Raw genomic sequence first — 27,132 nt, forward strand, 5'->3', positions numbered from 1 at the left:
TTAGTAACCAACTTGTGGATTTATTAAAAATTATCTCTGAAAGTATTTTAAAATAAAAATTTCGCTGCCTAATAAACAGATGTAGCTTATTCCAGATGGCCATAGGATCCACTTTATCTGCCTTTGGTGGTAACTATTTTTTGATTTCTATTTTTCTTTTTCTATTTCTATTTTTCTATTTCTATTTTTCTTTCTTCTAGAAAGAGTGTTTAGTACTTAGTGTCTGAATTTACCCTGGATTTGTGATATAATAGAAGAAAACTAGAAACTGAATTGAAAAATAATTTAAGTTTTTTAACGGAACTTTAAAAATAAAAATGTATTCTTATAGATAACATTGATATTTATATAATATTGGCACAAAGTTACGGTTGGACTTTTTAAGAAAGGGCTCAGTATCCTATACATGAGGCCACTTTACTTAGAAATGCTAATTAATTTAAGGGGTTAGACTTTTAAAATGGAAAGATGCAGTTATTGTTTTTAAGTAACCGAGAACCAGGAGTCTCCAATGAATATCCATTTCTGGATTTTAGATTATTTGTTACCAGGTTAGTATTATTGTACACATTTATTTAGCACTTGGATTGCTCTGTGGTGACTTTGCATACACTACATGAATTACTGAAAACTGAGAACTAGATTTAAGATTTTGTGATGGAATGATCTGGAATGGTCAAGCTTTTGTTAGGCAAAATAAACTGTGGAAGAGGGATTGTCATCAGTTTGGAAATTTCATTTATGTCATCTCTCACTGTGTCTCAAAAGTATAGTGTCATGCCTTAAGTATCATTTTTAGTGAGAGGTTCTACAACACTGATTAGTGGCCATTTTGTTAAAAATGCTCAAGTTTTATCTCCAGTTTCAAAATAATTATTGATAATAATTATTGAAAACAACAGCAAGGATTTATTGAACTCTTACAGTGTACTAGGGCACTGCTAAGTTACACATATGTATAAATACTTAAGTTTTATATAAGAATATGTAAAAACATAAAATACATAATTTTTTCTCATGATTTCTAAATTGTGACTGATATATAAGGCTCATCTTTGGAGTTTGTTAAAAAATACAAACTCCAGGGCCACAGCCCTGTAAGTATGGAGTGGGGCCTAAGATGATATGTTTCTAATAAGTTTCCAAGGTGATTGTGAACAGCCAGGTGTGAAAAGCACTCATTTGATTTTACCTCACAGGGTTTATGTAATTTTAATTTCAATTTTATAGATAAAGAAATTGAGACATAGCAAGACTCACAAGTGTCAGAGCTGGAATCTGAACCAAGGACTGGCAGTAAAGCTTTACTCTTCTTACTGCTTATGCTATTCTTCTTCTTCTCCTCCCCCCCCCCCCCCGCCCCCCTGCAAAAGCTGGTGTCTGGTGCTTTAGATAATTCAGTAAATATCTCTGCCATTTCAAAAGCATTGTATAGGCTAATTTATTTTCCTACTTCGGTTGTTGAATAGTTTGACTACTAAAATGAGTAATAATACCACACTGTTTCACATAAGACAAAAAGGAAAAGTCATGGATATATACAAGGGCATATTCAAGTGTTTTCCATTAAAACATTCTTTAGCACATTTTAGAATAAAGTTTGTTAGCATGATTGGGTTGTAGGTAAGGATTCCTGTTTTTCTGAGTTGATACTCAAGACTTTTACGAGGAATAGGAGTGAGGAGTGAGGGAGACATACGTTCGAAGTCTTAAGGTCTTGATTTCTGTATTTCACTCCATATTCATGTCCCCATGTTCAAAGCTGAATTCCAAGGCTACTTAAGAAAAGATCATATATTCTTGTGGATTTCTGAAACATTTTTCCTCCAATTCTTCAAACACTTAGTGACGTGAAATTTTTCATTCCTTTTCTTGGGGAAACTTTTCTTTAAAGCTTTGGCTAAAGGCTGAAGGCTGGTTTGTGAATGAACTGGTCTGTTGTATGGCATTAGTCTCATTGTGGTAACATCTTATTGACAAGTCATGCCTACAATAAGAACTGTACTTGAAGAGAATTTATAGTGAATCTCACGGAGCAAGCTGAAGTTATATATACTGTGATCATTCATTGGTCTGATCTCAGTCTTTTTTCTCATTGGCATCCTGGAGGACATGAGATATCCATATATATCTTCTTACTAAGCTAGTTCTGACAGCTAAATTGTGGGATTCTTTATTTCTAAGACACCAAGTTAGAATTTCTTCTAGTCTTGTATTTTATTGTGAAGAAATGATCTGGGGATCTACATGATATAAAATCTGGTCTTATGGTTCTTAGTAACCAGTAAAAAATATTAATTCTCAAATCTAGCATAGTTAGAGTCATGGAGAAAGTCATTTTGCTGTTTTTATTTTTATTTGAAGCCTTGTTTCTTAACTATTATGTTTCTAATACATGTTTCTAACTATTATGTTTCTGACACTGTCTTCCCCATCACTCTGGATGAAAGCCTGGGAGACAACTACTACCTCTTTAGGCCCTGTCATTTACCAAGTCCCATTCTTTTTTTTTTTTTTTTTGTCCTTCTTGATTAGGAGACTAATGTCATCCTTCTTGTAATTCAGGACATTATTACATCTGAGGCTGAGATTATTTCTGTAATCTCATAGCTGGTCTTCTTTCTCTCCATCTATATTATCGCTGTAAAATAGCATTTTACATGTCTGATTATCTTCCTTCTGTTTTTAAAACTATTTGAGGGCTTTCATTGATCCATGGCAAAGAATACAAAGTTGAGAGTATGACATGGGAGCCTTCTGTACTTCCATGCATTTACTTTTTTTATTCTTTCCTCTCACTACACCCTAAGCCGTCCATTATATTCATCTAGAATGGTATTAGTAATGTACTGCCCTTGAAATAATTGAGAAAATAGTGCTGCAATCAGTTTCCGTCTCGTGTGATTCAGGTGAATAACCCCAATTGAGAGAGGCTCTAGTCATTTGTGTACATGTTCCAGTCTCCCACTTGACTGTAAGCCCCTTGAAGACCAGCTGTGTGTTGTAATCATACTGGATTCACCCGGTGTTTGTGTGTAGAACCGTTTGGTAAGTGATGAATTGCTGAATTTGACTTTGTTGCATTTAGAGTTATACTGAGATGATAATTGTAGCATGCCCAGGGATTCATTTAATAAAAAGCTTGATGGCTTAGTTTTAAGATAAATCTTGAGGCCATATTTCTTTAGGGTAAAATAAGTTGAAGTATTCAGGCTTTTGTAAGACGATGCCAGTATTCAGTTCTTTCTGGAATCACAAGCTTGAAGCATCTTTTAAATTTGCATCCCCTAGGTCCTTTTCTTTTATCTGTGCTGAAACTGGCTTTTCACACGTAGGAATTTACTCTTTTAACCCACAGTGAGTAAACTGAACACAAACTGGTTTTTCTAGTGCCGGTGAGTCAAGAATATGAGGGAATGGATGCATCGACTCTGATTAAGAAGTCTTACCGTGGTTAGAGTTAATGTGGTTTCAATAAAAGTGTTTGCATCGCTCTCAAAACCATATGAGAGCTGAAGTTTCCTGTTAATAAATTAGATCTATATTTGTGCTGATGAAAAACACTTGATAAGAAAGTGGATTTTAGAGCCTAGAAATTACCTACCTTTAAAAAGGTATGAAATCAACTTCCTGTTCATTTTTAAAGGCTATATAAGTAGCACTATAGTATTGCAACTGTAATGCTTGCTTAAAGACATCAGTCTCTTCAGTTATTTACATCGTGACATTTTGTCTAGATTTTGGTCTGATAAAGAGTAAAGGTTTTCAGATGTTTGGGATACTGATTGGGGTATACAAAATAATACTGCTGACCTTAATATTAAAGTAAATAACAGGTTGTCCTTTCATGCTATGTCAGATTACGGTCCACCGAGAAACCGAGCCATCTGTGAAAATGCTGTGTAGGATTTCCTGTTGAACATGAGTCTGTGTATGTACCCATTTAAAATTAATAAGCTACCGAAAGGGTAGCGTAGCATCATTCAGCCAAGTCAGTTTAGGAAAGGGTACTGCTTACTTATTGGCGGAGGATGCAGGAGAAATTTACTAAAATTAAATGAGTATTAATATGCTAATATTAAGTTATACTTGCAAAATGAGTATCATACCCAGAGAAGCACATCTTGAAATAGGTTGACTCACTTTCTCTTTCCTTTAAATTTTTTTCTTTTTAAGAATTAATTCCAAACACTTGCCTGTTAAAATAAGACAAATTATACAGAAGGAAGTGTGCAAAAGAAAGGAGATAGAGCCATTTGTTCTTCCTTTTTTTTTTTTTCCTTTATCACTTTCCTGAGATAATCAATTTTAACAGGTTGGAATGTATCCTTTGACACCTTTTTCTGATCTCATTTGTTTGAATATATGCTTTTTTCCCTCTTTATAAACTATAGAATGTTATTTCACAATTGGTTTCTTTTAATTTAACAGTATACTGTGGATAGCTTTTCAGCTCAATTCTTTTCAATCTCATTCTGATTAAATGATGTGTTCTTAAGTGAAATTTACTGTAGCTTTAATGTATGCTCATGAAATATCAAAACTTGATGTTTTATTAGCCTAGAGTTGGTGTTAGTTAGGTTTCTGCTAAGACCTGGAACCCACATTTCACGAATATTTTTAACTGTCTTATTTTAGCATGTTTAAAGTATGGTGATATAATGCTCTTGTCTTGGCATTGGGCTTTTTTTTTTTTTGTAGATGCCAAAGAAATAGTCCAGAGCTACTACAAAAGTCTGTTTCACCTTTATGTGTGATTATTTTTGTTGCAACTTCTACTACAACTTTATGTATACTTCTAAACTGATTTTGGGGAGAAGTGTCATAAATTATTTGTAGACTTGCAGCTTTACTAAAAAAATTACTCTTAGGCGTATGAGCTGTTTTACTTAACAAATGCATGAACGGGCTCACTTGGAGATACACTGAAATTCCATATCCAAAAGCAAAAAGGAAAGAAAGGGGAGAAGGAAAAAAAAATTAAAAGCTTATCCAAAGCCTAAAACAAGTTTAGCTATATATTAAAGTTAACAATGAAAGCACTTACTTAAAGATGACTTCCACTGAATTTTTAAAACTTTGAGTTCAGTTTTCCTTTGGACTGTAGAGGGTCCCATCTTCCAGTTTTCAAATAGGGCTGATGCATATAGACCAGAGTACATAATTTCTCCTTTCTCTTGTCGAGTGAGGTGGAAGCTAGGAAGAAGTGACTTTGCTTTTCTCTTAATTTTTTATTTCCTGGACCTCATTGTAGATCTCTTCTTCCTTCATTCCTAGCTACTTCATCATTGTAAAATCTTCTGTCAATTGAGATAATAAAATGAAAAAGCCCATTTGTTAGTGAAAGCTGTTTGTATCACATAGGCTAGCGGGTGTTCCAGTTTGTTTTGTTTTAGCTTAACCACTCACCTAATGCTTGGGTGCCTGCTGTGTGCCAGGCATCATGCTGATGTATAGTGATAAGCAGCAGAGGGACAGTCCTTGCTGGCTGTTTTGAAGCCCATACTTCATATGTAGATAAAAAATGGGTTAGTGGTTGGTTGGTCATTTGACTTGCAGCTTAGAGATGAAAGGTAAAGAAAGAGGGGAGTTGCTTCAACAATTTTGGTCAAAGGAGGAGGAGAGGAGAAATGCCTGACTCCAGTTTGGAGTGACTGGGAGCCACATGTGAGGTGCCTACCTAATGTTAAGTGTTCAAGATATGTTAGCTGTTATTGCTGATAGAATAACAACTTCAAAATTGTACTCAAAAGGTATATTTATGGAGGCCATTGTAGATATATATATTTATATGTTGAGACTTTGAAATTAGTTCAATAAAAGATTGCATTTTGAGTACTCTGTCAAGGATTGCAACGAGCACTTTATACTGATTAAACTTTCAACACCCCATGATATAGGTTCTGTTTTATTAAGTCCATTTTGTAGATAAGAAAATCAAGGCACAGATACATGAAGTGTCTTGGCCTAGTATCAGTCTGCTGAGTGGTAAAGTCTGGGCATTTAGACCCAGGGATGATTATTCACTGAAGTAATTTTAATAGAATGGTTTATTTTAGTAAATATTAGTGGGAGGGGGGCGTAAAAAACTACTTTAAAGTAGGATAAAGAGGGATCAGAGTATGTAAATTACATTGCAGGAAGTTTTTATTGTAATGATATATAACCTTGTTGATAACCATCTCACTACATCACAATTTATATAATGTATGGCATAATCCTTTTCCTTTTTTTCAGCCTTACATGCAGAATACAAATGCTAAAATAAATAAAAATAAAATTTCTTCTGTCCTCGGTAATAAACCTTATGCTTCTAAGCAGTGGCCAGAAGAATGCATATGCCTCACATCTTGTTCTGACTTTTAAACCCCATTGCTAGCTACCCTGAGAAGCAGCCTTCTTCTTAAGCAACTTATTCAGAATCCTATTTCATCCACCTCGGTCTGTCTTTGCTTTGCTTTCAGGAGTTAGAGGAGAGAAACAGTAGGTAGTAGGAGTTGGTATATCACAATGGAACTTGGAAGATCTAATTGGATAGAATGATGGCTGTGCATTTGGCAGTATCAATATTATTGAATTTGTTAATGTATAATGTCTTGCTTTCCCTAGCTCAGAAGCATTTGTTCTGATACACACACTATATTATTTCTTTATAGATTCTATTTCAGTCTGCCTGGCAATAGTCTTTTTTTTAAAATTAGCAATTGTGAAATTTCTTAAAGCATGAGATAATTAGATGACTAAGATGAGGCAAATTCAGAATTTGTCAGTTTTCAAATACTTTGGGTGAGTGGGGGGTGGTCCTTAATTCTTCTTGATAGTCCAAAGAAGCTATTTAGTGAGTTAACAAAAAATACGTACATATATATAAATCTTAGTATGGTTTAAATACTAAATAAGGGAAAATTAATAATATATGTCATATATGTTTGTTTGTTTATAGTATATAAATGAACTAAAATCCGTATTTCCTGTTCTGTACGTCTAACTGCCTACTGAATATCGGCACTTGGATGTCTCCAAGCATGTAACAACCTGTGGTAATGATCTCTCTGAGCCTGGTTCTCAGTTAAATAGAATGAGTACAGCATTTGGTGGCACAAGTCAGAAATTTAGGATGTAACCCAGTACCATTTTTCTACCTAATCTGTCTCCCTCAAGTACTTACCTCATTTTTCAGTGGTCCTCTCCTTGGGAAAATCCTCTTATTTATCATGCCAGTGGAAGTCCAGGTTCACCTTACAGGTACCTACCTGCTCAAGGGACCGAATTCCTTTTTACTGCTCTTATTTTATCATCGTGCATTCAGTTAGCATGGGGTCTTTGATACATCTTCTTTCCCCCACCCGGGGTAGTCAGTGCCTGGCACAACTAGGCGTTCAGGAAAGATTTGATGAGGGAATGGAGAAGTCCTATTCATTCTTTTCTGATGTTTGGCAGTATAGTTAAATTTCTTTACCCCTTAAGGAATAAGCAGCAAGTCTCTTTCTCATCCGGCAGCCTAATTTCTTGACATTAATGTGCTGATTTGGTTTTCACTGTTATCTCCAGTTACAGTGCATGATACTCAAGTTTCATTTTCCATGTTGTGAATTGATGGTTTTATTTGGTTACTTTTTATCCATGTATTTCAGTGATTTAATTTTTTTGAATTCTGTTTTGACTCTTTTGTTTTGTAACATACTTTACACATTGAGGCCTGTTCTTGGTGTCTCTTGTTTAGCTTGATCATTCTCTGACTTAATCTGATGTTCATTTATTGAGAAGTATATTGAACAAAAATATACTTTTTGGTAAGATGCATGGATAGCACCTCCTTGAATAGTGTGATTATAGTGGCAGGTTTATCTCCAAAGTACCTGTAATGAAAACAAAACCTGAGAGATACTAGGGCTTGGGAAGCTGAAGTCTGGTTATTCATTTGGCATGTATTTCTTTCAAGGGATGAATTTTACTCTGGAGTACTGATAAGATGTTTTGATAGTAGGATTAGCTAAGCCTTTTAGATGAATTCTAAATAATCCTGAATCATTATCACAGGAGAAAATCAAGAAGGAAGCAAAACTAGTTAAGCTACTGGTACAGATAAATGAGTTGTCAAATCTTTTTTTGTCAGTGCTATTCTCTGTATAAATATTGTAGAAATATTGGAAAGGGCACATAAATACTCAGTTATTGGAGAGATTTGAAGCCTCCTTTTACACTGGTGACCATATTTCTTTTACTTTTAAATTTAGGCCCTTAACTATTTTAGGATGACTGGGAAAATGAAAATCTTGTTCTCTATCAGTATCTGAGTGTCCTCAGACTGAAAAATATGTGTGGATACTTGTTCCCAGGGCCATCACTGCTTGACTTCTTCACTCTCACTGTGGCTAAGTCAGCAATGGGCCTGGCCTGTCATATGTTCTACTTAATTCTCACTTCTTTTATTCTTCCCCTGTCTTTTTTTCTTCCCCTAGTATATTGTTTCTGTTGCACGCACAGACACTAGAAACATTTTTATATTATGATTCTACTCTCTTCCATGAAAAGGGAATGAAGCAGTTCAAGAAAGAGGAGGTTTTAGAGATTCTTAACAAAACTGCCAGAGTGTGGGCTGAGGAACTTAGTCTAGTTACATAAAAAATTTTTTTCTGTGCTGCTTCTAGTCTTTGTTAAAGGCAATACTGCCCTCTGGTGTCCAGAAGCCAATTCCACCCCGTATTTTCTCAGTTTGTTTTACTCCTCCTGTTTAGACTCTAGAACTTCTTAGAAAAACAAGTAACGATTATTTAAGAAGTTGGTGTAGTTTATTTGCTAGCTTGAAGTTCATTGGATCAGGTAATTTGGGGTCATACTAGAGTCATCTACACAATAACATCCCTAATCTGAAAGGTAATATCCAAGTTTTTTGTTTGTTTGATATTACTTTCCTCTGTTTATAAGGAAAGTGTTCTCAGTTCTTATTTTAAAAATATGATACATTGGATCATTGCCAACTTTTGAAAAGCTAAATCATTATTCTCCCTCCTTCACTTTTGTAACTGATGTGTCATTTTTCATTTCATTCTGGATATAAATCGTAATTTCTTTTGCCTGTGTTTTTTCTTCACAAGCACGCCTTTCATATAATGATAGAGGTAAGATGCATTGATGTTTGTTTTATGGTTGTGGAACTTTTTGTGGATGCATATTAAACATTTTGTTCTTAGATTTTTGTTGTTGTTGCTTTATTGTGCATCCTTTATGTTATATATATATTTTTTTACCACTTTTAGTATTGAAAACATGATTGATTTGCTACATATTATAATAGTTTTTGGTTTTCAAAGAATTGTTAACAGAATTTATACTTATCTGAGTTGGAATGTAGAAACAGCGATTTTAGTTGATTAGATGTTAACACCTAATGGCTAGTATGTCACTAGCTTAAATGTCAGCATATGTTCATTTTTACCAGGAGCTGACTCTCTGGTGAAACCCATTATCCTTTAATGTGAAATCTGTATTTTCAGATAGTTTCTTTCATCTTTAGCCTCCTTAGCAAATGGGCTCGTTAGAGAAGTTTAAGTTGATCTTTTGCTCTCTAGAGATTGAAGGCTCTATTTTAGATTAGAATTCACCCTTCTCATTTGAGAACTCGGAAGAAATGAAATTATCACAGACTGCGTAGCAGCTCTTGACTTCTGCTAATTAATTGTATTGATTATATTAATTCTGTTGGGTAGTGGTGTTGGGATGGGGGCATGGTTTTCAGTGATTGCCATTGTTATTTCTCAACGTGATGTCTTCTGATGCCATAGTTTTCATATACAGATGGGTAAACGAGATGTAATCAGAACCATGTTCTACTTCATGTCTTCTTAACTGTGCAGAATAGCTTGGGGATTGCAAGACAGCTGGAGACTTAGGAAAAGTTTTCAGGAATTCCATGGTCCTTACCATTGATCCCCCAAAGCTGATTTTCTGTGTAGCAGGGCAAAGTCATGTTTTATGATAATATCAGAATGTTGCTGTCATTATGAAGTCCAAGTTCAAATTTGTCTCCCCAGGGGTTGATACATTTTCAAGGTGTAACTCTTTATTCCTAGAATCAAGTACAGTTGACCCTCGAACAATGCAGGACCTAGGGGTGCTGATGCTGTGCACAGTCAAACCTATGTATAAACTTTTACTCCCCCAAAACAAAACTACTAAGTTTTGTGAGTACTAACACAAATGCTTGATTAGCATGTATTTTATATGTTATATGTATAATATAGTATACTCTTAAAGTAAGCTAGAGAAAAGAAAATGTTGAAATCCTAACTAAGAGAAGATACGTTTACAGTACTGTATTGTATTTGTTTAAAAAAAATGCACATAGAAGTGGACTTCTCAAGCTTAAACCCATACCTTTCAAGGGTAAACTGCATTGACTTTTTGTGGGTAGATTATGATGATGCTCATAAACTGCAAATAATTTCCAATATTCTCAGCTGATAAGTAAAAGCCAGATATTAGAGATGTAGTTAAAGCTTCCTATAAGTTTTAATGAAGAGCTGAAAAGTATGACATAGAACATTCTAGTAATTTTTCATTAAAAAAGCAAAAAGGTATCTTAATTGTCATTATGTATTTTATATACAGAGTTATTATCTATATTTTAGTTACTCATTTTTGAGGCTTACCTTTTAAGTATTATAGAATGTTATTTAAAAACACATACCATTTCTAAAAGCTTTGATATTCTATAGGAATGTGCCTTTGTAGTCCTTTCCTTCACACTTTAAAAATTCACCAGTATTTTTCATAACTGTAAACTTTTTATTTGTAAGTAATTTTGGTAACAATCTGTTTTCAGGCTGTTGTGATAGAAGGTTGAATAATGGTAATACCATTAGGATAGTGATCTAAGATTTTTTACTGATGATGATAGCTTAGAAACTTGCCAAAGACTTGGAAACTTATGGGAACCTTGAAGTTTATTTGTGCATTTGAAAAGTGTTCAGAGATCTTTTTCGTCTAAATATAGACAGTGAAAGTTATTGTATGTTTCCTAAATTAAGGTTAGCATTGTATTAAAATTATATTTTGGACTGCTGACATAGTCTTAATTTGAGATGTGGATTAAGTCCTCTGAATCCTGTATTATAGACTGAATCCTCTCTGTGTGGTTGGTACACTTTAGAGCAGAGAATGGGTAATGTTGTATGTTACTGAAAGATCTTATCAATTTATATAAAAGTCATTAAAAATCTTAATGCTTAAGAGCCATTTTATTTTTTACCTGGTTATTTTGCCTCTTCAGCTTTCAGCTTTTATCTGCATACTTTAGTTTTTGGTAACCTTGCTTTGAAAGCTTGACGTTTATGACTTCGTTCTAAAGAAGGGGGGAATCCTTGATTTTTAACTTCGTAGTTATTCAAATATTTCAGATTGAACTTCTCCTGTCAGCATAGTTATTTTATGCAGTTATCTAATAATTCTTGGACTTTGCGCATGACTTCCTTTGCCTCCACAAAGCTGGTTTTCTACCTTTCTCCCTCCCATTTCCACATCCCCAGCAGCAGCATACTCCTGTCACTAGCATCTCTTACCAGTCATAAGTGACCAGTCAAGCAGTGAGGTAGGGTGGGTTTAATTGTGATAAAACCTCTCCAGAATTCTTGTGTCCCTTCCCACTGAGGATCATAACTTTAGGGGCCACACTTCTCACAGATTTATATCTGATTTTCTGGACTCATCACTCTTTTAAACGAAAACACTCTTTAGCTCCACTATGACCTTTCATCTTTTGAATGTGTGAAGGAAAAGCAACTTTTGTAGATACTTTAAAAATAAATATCTGAGATTGAAATGAGTCACAAGAAGTTTTCTAGTTTTAAAATATTTTATTTTAAAATAGGAATTCTCCAGCCATTTTATAAAGATTGCCTGCAAAAAAATTGCACCTTTGTCCTCTTTAATATTGTGCAGTGTTTCTGTTTTTGAGGGTCTTTCTGAAGCAGACGTCAACTTTTTCAAATCTTGAATGACGCGAGTGGGCTGAATAATGTGTGAACAGAGCACCAACAGTGTTGGGGCAAGTAGGAGAAGGGATTCTTTTTTGTAAGAGGGGATACAAGGGAGAGAGATGCGTTGATGCAGGGATGACATACCGTTTCCAAGCGACTTAGATGCCACCCAGCGTCGCAGTCTCTATTACTGTTGCCACAGAATTTTGGTTCTTCGTTATACTCATTATGTAGCCCTTCAAACACTTTCTCTGGAAGCTTTTCAAAAGGCTTCTTGCATCTTGTTTCAGTTGCAGATACTGAACTCTGATACAATGCTTCCAATGAGGGGTTGCCATTCTGCTCTGTAGAGGAAGGATGCCCTTGTGTTTTATAAATGTTGTACGGCTATTTATATACTATATTTGCTCCATTTTCAAGATTAACTATAGCAGTACACTTCTTTTTCATTTATCTTATCTACTACGATGACCACTCATTTTCTGGATTATAATTTGTACTTTCTTTGCCAATCAGACTAATAATTTTTATCTCAGGTCAGTTATGGGATGTAATTATAAGCAAAGTGATTGTTAATAGGTAGAAAAATGAGAATTCAAAGAACAGTTTGACCGTTAACATATTTCTTTCATGTGCTTTGTATTTGATAGACTTCTTATCTGCAGTGTGTTTGAGAATGACTATGTGCATTTCTGAGATTACTGAAGAAAAGATTTAAAGATAGTCATTGTTTCAGAAAGTAGTGGATTTTGAGGAGTGTTTTCCTTTGAGACATAGCCATAATTTGCTGTTGCCGACACTTTTTAAAGTCCTCATCTTCTAATGAAGTACCAACTGGATGAAACCATTGAAATACTGTTAGTAATATCCTAAAGGTCACAGAAAATTTTAGTCCAGGCAATTAGTGAGACTGACTCAAAATGATTTGAGGTCATTTCTCCTGCTGTACTACAAAAACTCCCAATTCAAGTGACTTCGCCTTAGGATCACTATAAATGATTAGTAATGCTCGAGAACTCAATTTTGGCAAGATTGAAGTTAGTGTCATTTGTATGTGTTTCCTGTTTCTGTCAGTTGATTCCTTAGTATACTTACAATTTCTTCTCATATTTAGCATTGATCTGTATCATGTGCCGCTTTCTAACTACTGTTACTGTTTATCTGTAGGACCCAGGACCACCCCCACCTTCTCCATTACTAGGTTTGAAGCCACTGCAGTTATTAGAAGTGAAAGCAAGGGGAAGATTTGGTTGTGTATGGAAAGCGCAGCTGCTCAATGAGTACGTGGCTGTGAAAATATTTCCGATACAGGTATGGTATTGCATCCTTCTCATCTGCATCTATTTTGTAAAAGATGCAACTGGCTCGATTATCATAATGCAGCAACAGTCTGAAAACACAAACTGTTTCAGTTCAGGGTGGTTCTGTGATACTGAGGAAAGAGTTAGCCCTTTTGTCTGCCTTCTCATTTGAGGAATGGAACTCATGGTAAAGCAGTCATTATGTCTGTTTGGAGCAGTGGAATTACGAACATACAGGAGATCTTTTGTCAATAAAAATACTATGGAAATGCAAGTGAAGATGAGGGTTCCAGTTACAGACTTTCATTGGTTAACTTTGAGTGTCCCATTAACAGAAAACAAAGAGAAGAATGAAAGAACAGCATGCTAGTTTTAGAATTGTTTAGCATATATTACCAGACTGATTCATTTTTTTGTCTTACTTTGAGAGGTCATGTAATCATTTCAGGTTTTGTTGGTGAATTTTCAGAGGCAGTGAATCAGGATTCTGAATAATTGGTTCACTGCTGACTTTTCTTTTAAAGGGGGCTCACCTCATAAAACCCTGGTCTCATGCATCTCTGAGCTGCTCTAATGTTTTGTGCGAGTCCATCAGTTGTATAGATCTGTGATGATGTCTTCGTCTCTGTCCCTTGCTTTATGCCCCCCCCCTCTAGCTAATGCCTTGTGTGGTGTTGCAGTCCCAGTTGGCTTTGGTGATGCGGGCTCCACCACTGTATCTGCACAGTGGATCTTCCTCATTCCAAAGTTATAGAATCAGTTTTTGTTGTCTTAATATACCTAGGTTTTATCTTTCTTGCCTCTTCTAAAGCCTCTTATAGTCTGCGAAGAAGGGTACTACCTTTCTTTTTTTTCTTTCTTTTTTTTTTTTTTTTTTTTTGTAGTGATGCAGATTCTTTAAAACTGTAGTTCTCAGAGGAAGAGTCTAGTCTGTTCTGCTAAGATTGGCAAATTCAGGGCTCTTTTTCAATTGTGGGAAGAAGCTTAAAAATTAGATAAAGACCTTTGGATATTAACATAAGGGTAACAACAGCAAGAATAGCAGTAGCTAATATTTTATTGAGTGCTTCTTATTGTCAGGTAGAGGTGCTTTACATAGGAGTACTCAGTAACATGTGCCCATATATTACCCATAGATACAAAACAACACTCAGTGTACGTATCATACAACAACCCTGTGGGACAGACTGTAGTCCCCATTTTGCTAGTGAGGGAAACGGAATGATCATGTCACTTGGCAAAGGTTCTTAAGATAGTTTGTATCCAGAAGGTTCCTAACCATTATTATTATGGTGCTTCCTGCTTTCAGTATTTTTCCATTGTGGAGAGAAACTAATCTTTTCTAAGTAGACATGTAGTAGGTGTGGGTCAGTTGCAGGCACAAATGAGTATATAGTGTTTTAAATTATTGTATTGCCTTTTTATACTCTGTTGTGCTCTTATGGACTCTGTAGGGTAGTCTCAACATTTTGTTAAGAATGTTTGCTGTAATGTTAGTCTTTGAACAAAAAAAATTTTTTTCTGTCGAGATGAAGTCCTTCTACCTGAAATTCTTATCTCAGGGAAACTGTCAGTAGAGTGTGTCGCCATTGTTAGATACGGAGGTGCAGCATTTCTGATGATAACTCCTATATTTACAAATGAGAAACACAGAAAAGTATGTTTGAGGGAACAGGGCAGGGCAGGCATTTGTCATGGATTTGTTACCTTATTGTCAGATTTCTTTTATGAAAAAATAAGCCAAAACCAAACCAAATAACTTTTTCATTTTTATTTTAAATTTTATTTATTTTAAATTTAGCCTTAGAATCTACTTGAGTAGATTTTTTTTAATTTTTAATTTTTGAATCTACTTGAGTAATCTTAGATATGGTTTATTTGCCTGTGTTCTTTGCATTACTATTCTTTCTTTTTAACTCTAGGACAAACAATCATGGCAAAATGAATATGAAGTTTATAGTTTACCTGGAATGAAGCATGAGAACATACTACAGTTCATTGGTGCAGAAAAACGAGGCACCAGTGTTGATGTGGATCTTTGGCTAATTACAGCATTTCATGAAAAGGTAAAACTACTTTCCATTTTAACTCAGGAAAGTCAGGGCTGGCTTACCTACTTAATGTTGGCTACAAATCCCTCAGACTGATTTTTTTCTGGGAATAGTACGTCGTTGTAGCTAGTTAATACATATAAATAAAAAATCCTTTAAAGATAATTTAATACAAGAGCAAAGATGGCACCTTTTTCACCCAACCTTCTACTCTCATAAAACCAGTCTTTTGTTCCTTATTTCTGGTGCTGCAGTTTTCCTCTTACAAATAGCCCTTTCAGTGTAGCTGGTGCTTTGTGATTTTCATCCACCATTCATGATCCATCTTGATTATGTGGTTCATTCTTTAGCTTGAATTGTGTTTCTTCAACTCTTTAATCAGTGTAGTCTTGTGACAAAACTAGAGTCAGGAGATTTATCTAATCATTTTTAAAAAAGATTTTATTTATTCATTTATAAGAGACACACAGAGAGGGGCGGAGACATAAGCAAAGGGAGAAGCAGGCTCCTTGCTGGGAGCCTGATATGGGACTCGATCCCAGGACCCCGGGATCACGCCTTGAGCCGAGGCAGAGGCTCAACCGCTGAGCCACCCAAGTGTTCCGCTTTATCTGTCACTAATTTGTAGAGTAATTATCACCAAAACACAGTTGCTATTTTTCTACTTTTAGAGATAGTATGGAATAACATGTTAATGAAATAGGAAATTGTGTTCTTCTTGGCAATCCGTGTCATCGTTAGATACAAATGGCTCTTGGACTTCTCTAAATTCTTGACCAGAAGGATGGCAGATTCTGATGTAGTTGTTTATATATCTTAATTTTGTGTTTTCCTAGTCCTGTGATATAACTAACATCTTAAGATTAGACGTATTCCATTCTAGTCAGATATTTACTATTGTGAAACTTGAACCATTCCAGAAAGATTGCTTTTTTGGATATCATTATTCACTAAAAGTAAAGATATACTGCCTCCCATCTCTTGAAAGTATAGAGGAGAGTCTCCATGTCATACAGCTTTTATCCAGAGCATAAGTTGTTTTTTTCCTCTCCTTTTCTTTAGGGTTCACTATCAGACTTTCTTAAGGCTAATGTGGTCTCTTGGAATGAACTGTGTCATATTGCAGAAACCATGGCCAGAGGATTGGCTTATTTGCACGAGGATATACCTGGCCTAAAAGATGGCCATAAACCTGCCATATCTCACAGGTAGAGCTCAATTTATATTATTTTCCCAAATAATTCAGTATTTGTTATTTAAACTTTTAATTTACTGTGCAAAATTTATTTTCCCCCTAATTACCTAATCATGCTAGCGGAGGCAGTTGGTTTTCATTTGTTTTTCAAATTAGCTTTGAGATTGGCCAAGAAGTATTTTGGATAATATATGGATTAGTATCATTAGCAAAGTTTAATTCTTGACCGGTGTTTTAGTTTGTTTCATTTCTGAAAGCATGGTTAAGAATGAGAGTGTATTTTGTCTATCTCAAAGGAAAAAGAAATTTGTTTTGCTTCAAAACATGACTTACTTTGGTGATAATTATACGATGAATTCAGGAGAGACTTTGGGTATTTGTTTTCTTGTGTTTCTAATGGCCAGGTGACCATTACCTCAGTTAAGGTGGAGGGAAGCATCATTTGAATGAGTCTTAACTGTCTTTATCAGTGAAGCAGTAGTACTTAAACCCAATAGTTGTCAGAACCACAAAAGGGAAAATGTTAGTTCTTTAAACATGGGATCAGTTTGCCATTGTGTATTCAATTTAAAGATAGTTGCTTTAGAAACAGACCCATAAATACAGAGGACAAAGTGATGGTTGCCAGAGGAGAGGGTGGGGGTGGGCGTGGGCGTATAGACAAAATGGGTGAAGGGGAGTAGGCTACAAGCTTCTAGTTAGGGAATAAATAAGTCATGGGGTAAAAGGCACAACATTAGGGAGTGTAATCAGTGGTGGTGTATGGGAACAGTAGCTGCACTTGGGTGCACACAGCATATAGACTTGTGGAAACACACTATGTTGTACACGTGCAACTAATGTAACGTGTCGTGTGTCCGTTATCTACCTCAGTTAAAAAAAGAGATGGCTGCTGTACAGGTGGGTATAAGCAGCTTCATTAAGCAGATAATTGAGTGCCGCCAGGTGGTGTTCATCCTGGGAGGCATTAGTTTAATCCAACTCTAATACAGATTCTGATTTGGCAAACCTTGAATGACTTCTCCTCAGAAATAGCCCCCCATTTTTCTCACTTTCCTGCATAGAGTGTTTCTTCTCAGATTTTTGCTCCCCTCACCTAGTCCTATAGGGCACTCATCCCTTTGGCAGCCCAAAAGGTTATTAGGAGTAGGGTTCCTAAAAATCTTCTGAGGCTAAAGTGGATTGGTGTTTGTAGCATCGCGTGTGTCTACGGTGCTCTGTTCCACGGTTGGTCTGTGTACGTACATCCAGCCACCGCTCAGGGCAGCGATGGAAGTAGCTAGAGGATAGTAATCTCTAGGATGAACCAGTTGATGCTAGTGTGTAGAAGAGAATATCTGATTGCTTTAAAACAGTTACTCTTTTCAGAACACTGCGATCCAGCTGGAGCAGTTTATATTTTTGGTGAAAATTTTCGGTTATACATTCCAGAGTTGCTTTTCTCCAGTAAGGCTTTTGAATCGAAGAACCACTAAAATAAGGGACTGTTGTAATATGTAGGCCTGGACCCGTAGGCAGAAGGCCTCCGTTCATCTTATTTGAATATTCTTTTAACTTAGTTTCTTAAATTTCACTTGCTGTGGGAGTTTCCAGCTATAAACTCGGTAATATTTGTATTACCTCAGAACCCCAGCAGTTTTATGACTGGTAGGTAGGAATGACATAGATAACATCTAGGCTAGACCATGGTTTTGGAATAGCAGCTCTTTAGAAAACTGCTTTATGGAGAAAGTTCCTTCTTATTGTCCACGTTACGAGCAGGAGTGGTCACTGCCCTTGTGCTTCTGGCTGTATGGGGAATGTACTCGTTCTCCCCCCTTTTTCCTGTGTATCCTACTTCTGTAGTGTAGTCTCCTCCTTTCCTACTTTCAGTGAAATTTTTAAAAGATAACTTGTTTACGATTAATTTCAATACTTTATCTTTCTGTTCGCAAGGGACATCAAAAGTAAAAATGTGCTGTTGAAAAACAATCTGACAGCTTGCATTGCTGACTTTGGGTTGGCATTAAAATTCGAGGCTGGCAAGTCTGCAGGTGATACCCATGGACAGGTAAGGATTGTAACTGCATAAACTGTAAGAAAAAAATAATCTTGCCCCATATTATCTGAGAATGGCATATCTGGATGGAGTTGATCTAAAATGACTGTGATGGTTATTAAATCAGCAACTAATATCAAATGACACTCTTAAAAGTAGTATGTTAAATCTGCTGAGGAAGACATTTTCATCTGGTGCTGAAGGACTGTTAGGAACACAAGTGGCTTAGACCAGTCAGTCCGTAAAACAACCTGGACACATGTCATGGATTCTATTTTTAAAACTAATCAAGTTAGTTTACATAGACCCCATTCGTAGGGCGCTCTCAGTATTAGGGCAGTGGTTTTGTTAATTCTTTCGTCCTCCTAAGAGGAATGGCAGGACAAGGAAAGACTGTTCTTGCTACTGTGTGTTAATATCTATTGTCTGATTTTTCCACACAACAGTTAGTTTCTCGCTTCTTGGTCTTCAGTGCTTCATTAACTCTTTAACCAACTTTACCGCTTTTCTTTGAATTCTCTCCAGAGTTCAGAGCACTTGCAAAGCCCTGAGCAAAGAGTCTAATTAACTCTATCGAGCCAAAGTCTGCACAAAGAGCTCTGAACAATGGGAATCTTTAAGAAAGCCACCTAGGAGAATAACATTATCCCTACACTTTATTCTCAGAAACTGTGAGGCGAGGAAAGGTGCTTTCACTCCTACAAGATCACCTTATATTAAGAAAACCAATTGGACCTGAGAGGTGACGTTTCCTTACAAAATTGGCATGATTATTTCTTCCTCTTTTGAATCATGGCAGTTATTTGGTTATCTAATTCTCAGCTTTCATTTTTCCCAGTATGGCCTATTGACCTCCAAGGATAGTTGCTAAGGAATCACAGCATAACAGATTTTGGCAATACTGATTGATGGTATAAGCATTTAGGTTTCTAGCAGTGGTCAGCAGTCATAGTTCTGGTAAAGTTGACACTGAATGTGTTTGGGAAGGAAGGCAGTCTTGTGGAGATAGGAGATTGTGCGGGAGGCCTTGGGACAAACAGCCGAGCTGGTTGTGTGATATGCAACTCAGTTTGGGCAAGAGTTAACCCTCTGGCACCTACCTCATAGAGCCTCTTCTCCCATTTTTAAAGAAAAAATTGGACACTACTGCCCTCGGTTGGTTTACATGAGGAGGTAAAAATAACACATCACTGGCTCCTTGACTCTAGATTTCATGGACCAGAACATTTCTTTTCTTTTCTTATTTTTTTTTTTAAGATTTTATTTATTTGAGAGGGGGAGAGAGAGCGCATAAGCATGAGCAGTGTGGTGGGGTGGGGGGCAGAAGGAGAAGCAGACTCCTGCTGAGCAGGGAGCCAGACATTGGACTGGATCCCAGGACCCTGGGATCGTGACCTGAGCTGAAGGCAGAGGCTTAACCACCTGAACCACTCAGTGCCCCAAATCAGAATATTTCAAAATGCATAGGACTCTACATTATATATGTTGCAAAGAAAGAGCACTGGAGAAAAAGATTTTTATCTTATCATTAATTTATAAAAGAAGGGACATTTTACACTAAGAAGGTAGTTGAGTAGTCACTTCATAAGAAGAGTACTTTGGGTGACATACATTTATCTTTAGGAGAAAAGTCAACTTTTGAGACCTGCTGCTTGCTTTCACTACAATTAGTTAAAGGAGCGAGTAAATAAATAAATAAATAAATAAATAAATAAATAAATAAAAAAACCTATTTTTTTCTTTCTTTAAAGCGTTCTTATTAAATCTTATTAAATGAATTTAAAACTTGAACTTTAGAGTCTTAGTGATCTGTTCCTTTTTTTAAGACATTTCCATTTTATGTGTGTTTTCAGATAATTGTCTAACTTCGAGTCTAGAGATCAGTCATCTGAGGATAGAGCTTTTTGGAAATACCATTATCTGGGCTGCTCCCTAGATCTCCAAAAGCTCAATTAGATTGGGATCCACCCAGCTTCTTACAAAAAAATCTTAAGCATTCATATATGAATATTGTCAAGCACCAACCAAAGCTAGCTATAGTAGCTTAGTAACCATAGTTACAATACTAAGAAATACCAAATTGTTAGGGACAGATATAAATAAAGAATGCCAGGACAGAATTCATGAATAAATAAATATGTAGACTTTGTGGAAATAGAACTTTAAAAAGTTTATCCATCCTTTACTTGGCTAATTCTTTTTAAGTTTTATGTAATTTTTTGTTAATACAAAGAAAGAGAAACCCTCAAAAAGGGGTGTTTTTTTTTTTTGAGACACATTTCAAACAGGATGCAAAGGTACAATTGAGAACTATAGGGTTGTTTGTTTTTGTTTTTTGCCTTTGTCTCCCACAAAACCGTTGTTTTTTGTGATTACTTCCAGAAAGGGAAGAAAATTCTAAGCCAACCCAGCATGTCTGTTGGTGTATTTATTAAGTGTATCCAGAAAGGATCTCAGTATATACACTGCTTTGTTCCTTGCTGTACACGGTTTTTGGAAATCTTTCGATTTCAGCCCAGATTTACCTCCTGTTTTTTAAGAGCCGCGTAGAACTCTCTGTAAGAAGTCCCTACCTCCCTACCGATGGAAACTTCCCGTTCCCAGTGTGTTGGCTGTTGTTACTTGAAATGAAATACAGTGCTCCTGGACTCTCTAGTCTGGTGGTCACAGCTTGGTGACCTGGCCTGATGGGATCGCAGACGACACTTGGTTTTGATTCTTTTTACAAAATCATAAAATGTTAGTTCATAAAGTTAATGAATGAGTACTGTTTGCTTTCAACATCTTTTTCAGGTTGGTACCCGGAGATATATGGCTCCAGAGGTATTAGAGGGTGCTATAAACTTCCAAAGGGATGCATTTTTGAGGATAGATATGTACGCCATGGGATTAGTCCTGTGGGAACTGGCTTCTCGCTGTACTGCTGCAGATGGTAAGGGAAAATACATTTTTTAAAAAAAGATATGCCAATGTATTGCCTACTGCACATATATGAAAAGGGATGATTACACTCAAAGGTAATATTTTAAAGTACAAAAACTTTTTCTGAAGTAGACTTGAAGAGGTAGTAGCTTAAAGAGAATTCAGGAGGCGGAGAAGGGCAGGCTGGAGAGGGAAGGCATGGGCCGTGCCAGCCCTTTACCACTGCCGGGCGTTTTGCACTGGGCACGTGTCTTTAGTTTATTTCCTAAAACCCTTCTGGAGGTAGTTATTATGTTAGTTTTACACATGAGCAGTTTGAGGCTCAATTTTTAAGTAGAAATTAAGCTGACTGCCAGTTTCAAGGTGGTAAATGGTGAAACCTCGATTTGAAACTCGGATCCAGACGTAGGGATAGGACGGCTTCCTTGGTGGGTCCTGCAGCTCCTGCCTGACCCCGGTCGGTTCCCAAGGCCGCTTTTACGGCAAGAAGAGATAAATGAAGAGTTGGGGGGTTTTCCCTCCCAGGACACTCTGGGCATCACTCCCATGATGCCAGCACATACCCGACCCATTGACCTTAGTCCGTCCTCCGTGATTAAGCAGGTCCGTGGTATACCACAGCTTAAGTCCTGCCTCCCTACAGCCTTGGGGGTCCGAGCTGATGCAGACGTCATGATGAACACGAGTTACACTAGTTACATTCTGTAGCACACCTTGGCTCTAAAGGATTCTTTGTTATGTAAGTCCTTGTTCAAGTCAATAAATATTTGCACTGATTGATTATAAACTTATAGATTGTGTTCTGGGTGTGACACAATTACAGTGTGCCAGGTTCTGTCTTTAGTGCTTCTCAGAAGGTCTCCATCCTCTTCACTTGTGTTACGGCACCTTTTTTTGGTATGAAAATAGGAGGCAAACATCTTGACAAATGTAAATTAGCTTGACCCCTTTCTTTTAAGTTTATAATTACCTAAAAACTCCCTGCAGATTGTGAAGAGACCATAAGGACCATAGAAGAAATTGTGTAGAATTTTTTTTTTTTTTTAAGATTTTATGTATTCATGAGAGGCAGAGACCCAGGCAGAGGGAGCAGCAGGCTCCTCGCAGGGAGCCGAGGAGCCCGGGAGCACACCCTCTGGGCTGAAGGAGGCAGATGCTCAGCTCCTGAGCTGCGGAGAATATTTAAACCAATGCATCTCACGCTTATAAGAATGCTTTGTTTTCTGCACCCTGTCATTGGCTCAGTGTAGGACAGACCACCTCTGGTGCATGAAATTTGGGGCTACTGTGCTCTTAAAGGGACCTTAGTAGAGGGAGAGGTGCTCAGGAACGGACAGCCATTCATTCTCCTAAGATTGGAGGTTTGGCATGGCGTGGACGTAGACCTAGGAGAGAGTGATGCAGTTTGGAAATAATCCTAGCTTGGAAGTCTACAGGAAGAAGAGTAACTGTTCCACGTAGTTTGGCTCAAAGTGGAAGAGGAAGTACGTTTATTACGTGCATTTATGGAAGCAGCAATAGTTTGGATGGCAGGAATTACGGGAGAATATGCTTCCTAAGAACTTGGGCTGGTGATGTGGAGGATATGCCAGGCCCTGCCCGGACGTAATGTCTAGTTCAGCTGAGGGCAGGACCTAGATCCTGGTCTAGCTCTGTGCTCGGTACGCAGATCTTCAGGAAGTGACTCTGGACGGGCGTCATGCCTGAGGAATGCAGGGGTGTCACTGGGGTTTAGTGCAATGAACGTGCTTTGTTGTGTGGTAGAAGGGTTAGCTGGGAAGTTTTCATGACAAATGAAAAGGACATCTGCTGCTATTTCTAAAATGCTTGGCACGTGCTATAAATACTTGACTGCACAGTCGGGGATTCCTGACTCTTAGGTCAGAGGTTAGGGCGGGAGGGAACAGTGAACGTTGAGAAGTGAGGGCTTCGATGGCTAATCATGGACGGGTAAATTCAGTGCATCTCAGACTTTCATGTGAACCAAACTCCTGACAAAGTTCACGTTTGGACCCAGCAGGTCTAGGTTGGGTCTGGGGCCTGCTGTTGACGTGGCAGGCAGGCTGCCAGTCTGTGCCGTTGCTGCCGAGCCGTGGGCTTGTCAGACCCTGGAGTTGCTGGAAGTGCCAGAGCAGAAGTGGACTCTCCAGGCATCAAAGGTTCTTCCGCTTGCAGAGGGTGGAGCTAGAGGTCCTCCTTCAGGACTCGTGGTTTCCAGCCTCTGTTCTGTCCAGGACTAGGAGCGTCTGTACACGGTTTAGGCCTTTATAGGATACAGGTCCTTTATAGGAAACGGCTCTTTAGTGACGCGTTTCCATCAAGGGGAGACCGCAGTGATGGAAAAGCACAGACTTCAGCATCCTTCAAAGATGGAGCCCAACTCTGCACAGAGCAGCTGCTGCCCTCGTGCACGTTACGGAACCTTCCTGGGCTGCTTTCCTACCTGTAGAATAGAGGTAATGTCACCGTCACTCTGCAGGCAGGTGGAAAATGGAAGCAAATAACATGGAAGGTTCCTAGTCAGGAGAAGCGCTCATTACGTACGCGTGTAGACGCGGAACTGCATGTTCCTATTGGAGTATGCTTGAGAAAATAGAAGCCGCTTATTTTGTTGAATAAATTGTCTGTTGAAGGCACATTCTGAAGACTTGTTGGGAACCGAGAGTAGAATTGTGATTTTTAAAAAACTAAATATTTTTGGCAGGTTTTGTGAGGGCAGAGGTGGGACTCTGAGGCACGTAATTCTTTCTGCAGAATGTGCAGGGGGCAAGGGTGTGTCCCAGCGAAGATGGGGAGGAGACGGCCCCAGACGGGCAGACGGAGGCTCCGCTGTGGACGGTCTGGTTTGAATTGTGGGAAGTACTGTAAGGGGTATCACGGCGTGGACTCGCCAACCTTGATGGCGCCCGTGGTCCTGTCCCGAGGGGAGGTAGGCATGCCTCCCAGACCGGAGGGGCAGGGTCCTCGGCCCTTAGCAGGCTGATAGGCCGAATGGTGGAGTTTTCGGTCTGCCCCGTCCTTACCGCCTGCAGCAGTTGGGAAAAGGTGATACGGAGTGTTTCAGAACGTCAGGAAGATTTGAATTAAAATGATTTCCCCCCTCCATTTCAGGACCTGTAGATGAATACATGTTGCCATTTGAGGAGGAAATTGGCCAGCATCCATCTCTTGAAGACATGCAGGAAGTTGTTGTGCATAAAAAAAAGCGGCCTGTTTTAAGAGATTATTGGCAGAAACATGCTGTAAGTTACACAGCTTTTCATTTGAAATTCCAATCAAATGCTTTTTGGAGGAAAGATTTGCACACTTCTCTTCTGGGAGGATTTTCTGGGGAGGTTATCTTCCTAGAGGGTATTCGGTCTAGAGTTCTGTAAGCAAGAGTTTTAGGGCCATGAGGGAGATGGTGAAGTCCTAGAACCCAAGGGGCTCGCACTGCTGTGGTCTTGTCTGTCTGGAAAACTCCCAGGGAGGCGAGTGCCTGACCCTGAGCTTGCGGGTAGGTGGGGGACCTCGAAGATCAGCAGCTTCCCAAGCTAAAAAGTGAAGTTTTCCGCTCTCCATGTTTTGATTTAGGATTGGACTATGTTCAGGTTCTTCAGAATGCTCTAAAACTAGAGATTGAGGTAGGTGAATGGGACACGACTGCCCTCGGTATTTTGGTCCAAATATAACTGGAGACGGATACAAAGCAGATAATCTCCAGGATGCTTCTGCAACTTTTTTCTATTTAATTGCAAAGCAAATGCTGGTATTAACTAAGAAAACAATAAAAATTGGTTAAAAAAAATTTAGCCTTGGTTTTGATTGAGCCCAGTTCACGGGTTAGCCTCGAACTGACCTGGTTTATAAGTAATGGGACAAGGGTTTTTGGAATTAAAAAACCCTAATAACCTCTTGGGACAGTCTCCAGTACTGTAAGAAATTTTATTTTTTTCTTGGTGCTTTTCTTCCATTTCCCACATACAGTAGAGACAAGTGAATGTTGACCTAAAACATCAAACTTGGCTAATCTTGCAACGGACAAAAATAGCCATTTCTTTATGGACATTTTATTGTCTCCTAATAGAAACAGAATTTGCTATGGTGTTTGAATATGTTTTTCCTTTTTAGGGAATGGCAATGCTCTGTGAAACGATAGAAGAATGTTGGGATCACGATGCAGAAGCCAGGTTATCAGCTGGATGTGTAGGTGAAAGAATCACTCAGATGCAAAGACTAACAAATATCATTACCACAGAGGACATTGTAACAGTGGTCACGATGGTGACAAATGTTGACTTTCCTCCCAAAGAATCTAGTCTATGATGGTGGCACCATGTGTACACAGTGAGAAACGGGACTCTGAACTGGAGCTGCTAAGCTAACGGAACTGCTTACAGTTTATTTTCTGTGAGAAATGAACACGGTGTCCCCTGGACAGGTCAGAAAGAAGACCCTCGTTTCAAAATGTGGCTCTGGGAGACGTCCAGCATTGCCCGCAGCAGACGCCAAGGACACGAGACTAAGGAAAGCTGCAGACTCTATAAAGAAACTTTTGAAAATGTGTACATGAAGAACGTAGCCCTCTCCAAATCAAGGATCTTTTGGACCTGGCTAATCAAGTGTTTGAAAACTGACATCAGATTTCTAAATGTCTGTCGGAAGACACTAATTCCTTAAATGAACTACTGCTATTTTTTTTTTTAAATCAAAAACTTTTCATTTCAGATTTTAAAAAGGGTAACTTGTTTTTATCGCATTTGCTGTTGTGTTTCTATAAATGACTATTGTAATGCCAATATGACACAGCTTGTGAATGTTTAGTGTGCTGCTGTTCTGTGTACATAAAGTCATCAAAGTGGGGTACAGTAAAGAGGCTTCCAAGCATTACTTTAACCTCCCTCAACAAGGTATACCTCAGTTCCACGGTTGCTAAATTATAAAATTGAAAACACTAACAAAATTTGAATAATAAATTGATCCATGTTTTGTAACAAGGTATTACAAATTCACTGTGTTATTTAAGAAAAAAAGGTAAGCTATGCTTAGTGCCAACACTAAGTGGCCATTCATAAAGCAGTGTTTTAGCTTTTCTTGTGCTAGCTTGTATTTAAGGAAAAAAGTGCTGTTTTTGAAATGAAAAAATGTCATTTCCCCCTTTCCTCCCATGTTTTAAAGCTTCATCTTCTATCCAGTTCCCAAATTATTGCATACTTACCTAAGTATTTTTTTTTTTTAGGTGTGCTGTGTTTGGGGAATATTTGAAAATTTAAGCATGATTTAAATTTTTTAAAGTGAGCTGTGACACTGGAAAGCTCTTCATTTTTATTCTTTTAAAATAGATTTTTTTTTCCTATTTATATGTGTAGAATTGTAGTGTATTTCTTTTCACCAAACAGTGTGTGGGACATTCTTGATCACTGTTTAAGGATCACCTCAGGAAGTGTCATTACCCAGAATTCCTCACTCTCTGCTTTGAGACGCGTACCTTTATCACTATATTTCTGCCTGGTGCCATCTTGTCAGAGTAATATTTGAGGTCTGTGATCTGTAGAGAATTATCCTAGGATAGAGGTTTTAAATTCTAAGCACAGATTTCAGATGTTACTGCTTTAAAACAAATCAGGGATAACAAGTTAAAATATGCAATGACATTTAGAGGTAACCG

The 27,132-nt window shown here is 37.7% G+C and overlaps 1 protein-coding gene across 4 annotated transcripts in view; it reads left to right on the forward strand.

Moving 5' to 3' along the window:
- The window catches only part of ACVR2A (activin A receptor type 2A), an 82,636-nt gene extending 55,812 nt beyond the window's left edge, over positions 1 to 26,824 (forward strand). For 2 of the 4 annotated variants that reach the window (XM_026007992.2, XM_072757710.1), the window contains 8 exons: positions 9,099 to 9,122; positions 13,146 to 13,289; positions 15,202 to 15,345; positions 16,393 to 16,538; positions 18,461 to 18,575; positions 21,357 to 21,495; positions 24,597 to 24,727; positions 25,596 to 26,824. In XM_026007992.2, the coding sequence (XP_025863777.1) occupies positions 9,099 to 9,122; positions 13,146 to 13,289; positions 15,202 to 15,345; positions 16,393 to 16,538; positions 18,461 to 18,575; positions 21,357 to 21,495; positions 24,597 to 24,727; positions 25,596 to 25,790 (1,038 nt within the window). In that variant the 3' untranslated portion in view covers positions 25,791 to 26,824. The remainder of the gene's footprint in view (positions 1 to 9,098; positions 9,123 to 13,145; positions 13,290 to 15,201; positions 15,346 to 16,392; positions 16,539 to 18,460; positions 18,576 to 21,356; positions 21,496 to 24,596; positions 24,728 to 25,595) is intronic. The other 2 variants (XM_072757712.1, XM_072757711.1) reach the window with 1 other exon arrangement.
- Positions 26,825 to 27,132: the final 308 nt, after the last annotated feature.

Source organism: Vulpes vulpes, chromosome 5, assembly GCF_048418805.1.
Source record: "Vulpes vulpes isolate BD-2025 chromosome 5, VulVul3, whole genome shotgun sequence".
NCBI classification, from domain to species: Eukaryota; Metazoa; Chordata; class Mammalia; order Carnivora; family Canidae; genus Vulpes; species Vulpes vulpes.